Consider the following 6,635-nt stretch of genomic DNA (forward strand, 5'->3'; position numbering starts at 1 on the left):
CGTGCGTGATCAGCTCATGTCACACTGGCAGACCTCTGACTCATTCAGCTCCCATTCCCCCCTCCTTCACAGTAGAAGCATCAAACAAGGTTCTAAAGACTGTTGACATCTAGTGGAAGCCTTAGGAAGGGCAATATGACCCCATAGACACTGTATATTCGATCGGCAATGACTTGAAAAACTACAAACCTCAGATTTCCCACTTCCTGGTTGGATTTTTTATCAGGTTTTTGCCTGCCATATGAGTTCTGTTATACTCACAGACATCATTCAAACAGTTTTAGAAACTTCAGAGTGTTTTCTATCCAAATCTACTAATTATATGCATATTCTAGCGTTTATGGCTGAGTAGCAGGCAGTTTAATTTGGGCATGCTTTTCATCCAAAATTCCGAATGCTGCCCCCTACCCTAGTGAAGTTAAGTTGCTTGTTCAAAAACATAGCATACATGCCTTGTTATTAGCTTGTACCTCTTATTGTTGATCAGTTAGGTAGCATGTTAACTAACTACCAATACACWGCTTAAACTATAATTGTTCAGAATGTGTAGGTTTACTAGTTAAGAAAATAAATGAAATGTAATTGTTCAATAATATGGAATTGTTCAATAATTCAATGTGTTGTGTGGGAACCACACATGCAGAGATCATCCATTCACCTACTCTGCGTCTCACAAAGATATGGCGATTAGAAGCAAAATTCTAAACTTTGGACTCATCAGACTAAAGGACAGATTGTCACCAGTCTAATGTCCATTGATCGTGTTTCTTGGCCAAAGCAAGTCTCTTCTTATTGGTGTCCTTTAGTAGTGGCGTCTTTGCAGCAATTTGACCATGAAAGCCTGAATCACGCAGTCTCCTCTGAACAGTTGATGTTGAGATGTGTCTGTTACTTGAATTCTGTGAAGTATTTATTTGGGCTGCAATTTCTGAGGCTGGTAACTCTAAGGAACTTATCTGCAGCAGAGGTAACTCTTGGTCTTCCTTTCCTGTGGCGGTCCTCATGATAGCGCTTGATGGTTTTTGCGACTGCACTTGAAGACACTTTCAAAGTTCTTGACATTTTCCGGATTGACTGACCTTAATGTATTAAAGTAATGATGGACCGTCATTTCTCTTTGCTTATTTGAGCTGTTCTTGCCATAATATGGACTTGGTCTTTTACAAAACAGGGCTCTCGTCTGTATACCACCCCTACCTTGTCACAGCTGATTGGTTCAAATGCACTAAGAAGGAAAGAAATTCCTCAAATTAACTTTTAACAAGGCACACCAGTTAATATACACACATTTTATTATTATTTTAAACGTTGAATGAGTARGTGTCCAAACTTTTGACTGGTACTGTATATATTTTTTTTATTGCAAACCCAAGACCATTGCACGACAGAGTAGTGACACCATGTCCACCTCCAATTCAAACATGAACAAACGTCGCTGCTTGTTTGGGTTTCCCCACACTGTGAGGCATAGTGCCTTCCTCACCTGATACTTGTTGTTTTTAGACATGCCCGACTTTGAACTGGGCTTGGAATGGCGGAGGAGAGGGGCCAGGGTTCAGTCAAGTTTAGAGTTCCATTACCACAAGGCAAACGCTTTATTTTTCATTTTGAAAAGAGCTTTTGACGCCCCCACATAGACACAATGACCTAGCCTGCAAAGGCCAGCAACCCACTTGAACTGGTCATGTCCAAGCCTACTCTGTGGTGATACTGAATTAAGTAGCCTACAGTACATCAGTTGACCATGTGTACCCACCTGCAAGTGTTACTGGTTTGAMTCTCTGTTAAACACCCGCTATAATTTGCACTAATAAATGTAGCCTACATTTCCAACATGTTGTAGGAAACGATGGTCTAAGCAGGTGGGCTAATACTTCAGTTCAAGGTCTGCTTATAACCAAACCATTATCAGATATTTCTTATCCACTGGTTGTTTGTAAAGCATTAGTCTAGATATCACTTGGTGGTCATTAACAAGATTCAAAACCATTGTACTATGAAGGACAGTAGGCTAATCCTTTGTTAATCATGTAAGAGGCTAGTGGTTACATGATTAAATAGGTAGCCAGTTTATAAGTAGACATTAAATCTACCTCATCCCCATATTTGTTTTTTCTGCTCTTTTGCACACCAGTATTTATACTTGCACATCCTCATCTGCACATCTATCACTCCAGTGTTAATTGCTAAATTGTAATTACTTCACCACTATGGCCTATTTATTGCCTTACCTCATTTGCAGACACTGTATACAGATTTTTGTTTGTGTTATTGACTGTACGTTTGTTTATCCCATGTGTAACTCGGTGTTGTTGTTTTTGTCGCACTGCTTTGCTTTATCTTGGCCAGGTCGCAGTTGTAAATGAGAACTTGTTCTCAACTGGCCTATCTGGTTAAATAAAGGTTAAATAAAAAAATAAAAAAGGCTAAAGTGCAGGCTGGTCTCATAGRCTAGACGTAACATCGTAAACGAAAATCCATGACCTCAAATTAGTATGACATGTAACCATACCAAACGTAACAATAGACAGAAGGTCGGGGGGGGGAGTATAACGCAAACGTCAGGAGGATGGTTGTTCGTGAWKGACGGGTGAGGGTATAATKCAAACGTCTAGCATCCCAAAGGTTGGATGTTCAAATCTCATCACGGACAACTTTAGCATTTTAGCAACTACTTACTACTTTTTAGCTACTTTGCAACTACTTAGCATGTTAGTTAACCCTTTCCCTAACCCAGCAAATGTTAGCCACCTAGCTAACATTAGCATTAGCCACAACAAATTGGAGTTTGTAACATATCATACATATTGAAAATGTGTAACATATTGTACAAATTGTAATTTAGAAAATATCACGTTACCTTTAATACATAGCTTACAAAATGTAACATTTCATTCTAGTTTGAGTGTCCCTGATTTACTATGTTACGTCTAACCCCGGAGTCCAGGTTGCAAAGTGATACCCAGAGACGGTCCAGCCATGCAGGCTCTAGCAATATTCAGAAGCAGAGGCTATATAATATTATTTGTGAGCTGTCAGACCCACAACTCTCCAGCAGCTACACCATGGCGACACTGAAGCCTACTACCTAAACGTGTTATGCACTGTGTTGTTGCTAAACCAACTCGGTCACATCTCACATACACTCACGGAATGCAACACTGCGCAGTGTGCACTGCACATTGTTTCTGTCATAGATAATAATGGTCGATGTCACGTTATAGCGGTTGCGTGGCAATTCATTCSTTTCGATACATTCTTTGTCTAAAACGGGTTACTGTGTGGCGAATGACGCTTCAAAGATTTGAACATGTGACAACAAATCAACGATAGTTAGTTGTAGAGTATACCGTTCCAATTTTTGCTCTCTCTGAATGTCATGCGCACACACGAGTACCATATGTATCACCCACTCACTCGTGTACCTTACTGTAATCCACGTTATTCAGCCCTCCGCAACAATCCAGCACGGGCTTTCTCTTGTCGGCAACGCCGCTCATACACACACCACGGTAGAAAGAACGACTGACTGAGAACGTGAATGCTTTATATGTGCTGATAGCAACGCATTTCACAATAACTGACCCAAATGTAAGACAACATCTTAACCAAGATTAGTAGTAGRACAGATACGACAGCCCAACTCTAACCTACTGAAGCCGACAGCGCGGTGTTTTCTGGGTAACGCGGTTCAAAGGTCATCATCATTGAGCAACGAYAGACAGAACCGCGAGACACAACCAGGTAGGCCATTTATTTACCAGAATCACTGTTGCGATGACCAACATTTTAGTATGTAACGCATTGTATAACGCGTAGCCTACGGAAATGGTCTGTAGGCAGACACAGTCTAACAGGTCTAACACAGTATAACATGCATTGATATTACTCAAAAACATTATCTGGATCTCACTACTGCCATCTAGCCTACTGCCGTTAGTGCTTGCAGGCTAAATCAACAGGCTTTGACACTACAYTCATTTAAAGTAGACAGTGAACCATGATTATAAATGAATGGGCACACRGGATGAATGAGACCACAATGGAAATTAGTCACGTTTTTAAAATGTATGTACTATATATGTATTTTTTTCACTGGCAAATAAAAATCAAYCAATCATGGATACATTCATACATTTATTTTCAGTGGATGATTACATTAAGAMATAAACAGAGGCATGATCCCATATATCTTAGCCTGACGAAACACAAAATTCTTCCACTGATCTGTCGTTCGCTACATATTTTATTTTATTTCACCTTTATTTATCCAGGTAGGCTAGTTCTCATTTGCAACTGCGACCTGGCCAAGATMAAGCAAAGCAGTTGGCCACATACAACAACACAGAGTTACACATGGAATAAACAAACATACAATCAATAATACAGTAGAAAAATCTATATACAGCATGTGCAAATGAGGTAGGATAAGAGAGGTAAGGCAATAAATAGGCCATGGTGGCAAAGTAATTACAATATAGAAATTAAACACTGGAATGGTAGGATGTGCAGAAGATGAATGTGCAAGTTGAGATACTGGGGTGCAAGGACTAAATAAATACAGTATGGGGATGAGGTAGATTGGGATGGGCTATTTACAGATGAGCTATGTACAGGTGCGGATCTGTGTAGCTGCTCTGACAGCTGGTCTGAAAGCTAGGAGGGAGGTAAGAGTCTCCAGCTTCAGAGATTTTTGCAGTTCGTCCAGTCATTGGCAGCAGGGAACTGGAAGGAGAGGCGGCCTAAGAAGAATTGGCTTTGGGGGTGACCAGTGAGATATACCTGCTGGAGCGCTGCTACGGGTGTGTGCTGCTATGGTGACCAGTGAGCTGAGATAAGGCGGGGCTTTACCTAGCAGAGACTTGTAGATGACCTGGAGCCAGTGGTTGGCGACGAGTATGACGCAGGGCCAACCACGAGAGGTTACAAGTCGCAGTGGTGGGTAGTATATTGGGCTTTGGTGACAAAACGGATTGCACTGTGATAGACTGCATCCAATTTGTTACGAGTAGAGTGTTGGGAGGCTAGTTTGTAAATGACATCGCCGATAGTCGAGGATCGTAGGATGGTCAGTTTACGAGGTATTAGTGTGGGCAGCTGACGCTGAATCATGCTTGATGCAAATAGGACGCCGATTCTAAGATTTAATTTTGGATTGGAGATGTTTAATTGTGAGTCTGGAAGGAGGAGTTTACAGTCTAACCAGACACCTAGGTATTTGTATTATCCACATTCATTCTACAGCTCTAGACTAATCCGCTCCAGAGTAGTGATGCTGACGGCGAGCGTTGTTGGGCTAGCCGATCGATTTGAGAGCTGCATTTGATGTTTACCTTGCATTAAGAGCATTGGAGCCACGGCAAGGAGAGTTGTATGGCCACTGACGACTCATACTGGATCTCGTTATGCTAGAATTCCACAGTCCTTCCAACGCAAGCCGGCCAGAGGAATATCAGAATGGTGTCATCTCGTAGAGTGGATCAACAAATCACCCAGCTAGCGGGAGCGACATCATTGATGTCTACAAGTAGAGACGAGTCGGCCCACCTGAGATATTAAACCCTGTGGCACCCCTCATAGAGATGCCAGATGACGTTACTGGGACCATAACAGGCCCTCCGACTCTTGACTTCTGAAACTCCTAATCGGAGAGTAGTTGGGGAACCAAGGCGAGGCAATACATTGTTGAGAAACCAAGGCTTGTTGAGTCTGCAATAAGAATTGTCGATTGACAGAGTCAAAGCCTTTAGCCAGGTTGAATGAATACGTGCTGCACGTTATGTTCTCTTATCGACGGCGGTATATGATATCGTAGTTTAGAGACCTTGAGCGTGGCTGAGGTGCACCCATATTGACCAGCTCTAAACCAGATGCATAAGCGAGAAGATACGTGAGATTCGGAACATGGTCGGTAATCTGTTTTATCACTTTGGGCTTTCAAAGACGAGAAACAGGTAGAATAATATAGTCTGTAGCAGTTGGTCTAGAGTGTCTCCTCCTTTGAAGAGGGGGATGACTGCCGCAGCTTTCCAATCTTTGGGAATCTCAGACGATACGAGAGGTTGAACAGGCTAGTAATAGGGGTTGCAACAATTTCGGCAGATACTTTTAGAAAGAGAGGGTCCAGATTGTCTAGCCCGGCTGATTTGTTGGGGTCCAGATTTTGCAGCTCTTTCAGAACATCAGCTATCTGGATTTGGATGAAGGAGAAGTGGGGGAGGTTTGGGCGAGTTGCTGTGGGGAGCGCAGTGCTGTTGACCGGAGTAGGGGTAGCCAGGTAAAAAGCATGGCCAGCCGTAGAAAAATGCTTGTTGAAATTCTCAATTATTGTGGATTTATCGGTACTGACAGTGTTTCCTAGCCTCAGTGCAGTGGGCAGGTGGGATGAGGTGCTCTTTTTCTCCATGGACTTTACAGTGTCCCAGAACGTTTTTGAGTTTGTACTACAGGATGCAAATTTCTGTTTGAAAAAGCTAGCCTTAGCTTTTCTAACTGCTTGTGTATATTGGTTCCTAACTTCCCTGAAAAGTTGCATATCACAGGGCTATTCGATGCTAATGCAGAACGCCACAGGATGTTTTTGTGCTGGTCAAGGGCAGACAGGTCTGGAGTGAACCAAGGGCTATATCTATTCC

At 42.3% G+C, this 6,635-nt stretch overlaps 1 protein-coding gene across 8 annotated transcripts in view; it reads right to left on the minus strand.

Annotated features, from left to right (window-relative positions):
• pemt (phosphatidylethanolamine N-methyltransferase) overlaps positions 1–3,681 on the minus strand; it is a 105,223-nt gene extending 101,542 nt beyond the window's left edge. Inside the window, exon 1 of one of the 8 annotated variants that reach the window (XM_024007973.2) lies at positions 3,431–3,681. Coding sequence is in view for 5 of the 8 variants with exons in the window: in XM_024007969.2 (XP_023863737.1) it covers positions 3,426–3,500 (75 nt within the window). In the remaining 3 variants the exon portion in view is untranslated. Of the gene's footprint in view, positions 1–2,860; positions 2,906–3,417 lie in introns of those variants that run through there. The other 7 variants (XM_024007969.2, XM_024007972.2, XM_024007970.2 and 4 more) reach the window with 7 other exon arrangements.
• Between the last annotated feature and the right edge of the window lie 2,954 nt (positions 3,682–6,635).

The sequence above is a fragment of the Salvelinus sp. IW2-2015 genome, linkage group LG18 (genome assembly GCF_002910315.2).
Source record: "Salvelinus sp. IW2-2015 linkage group LG18, ASM291031v2, whole genome shotgun sequence".
Lineage (NCBI taxonomy): Eukaryota > Metazoa > Chordata > Actinopteri > Salmoniformes > Salmonidae > Salvelinus > Salvelinus sp. IW2-2015.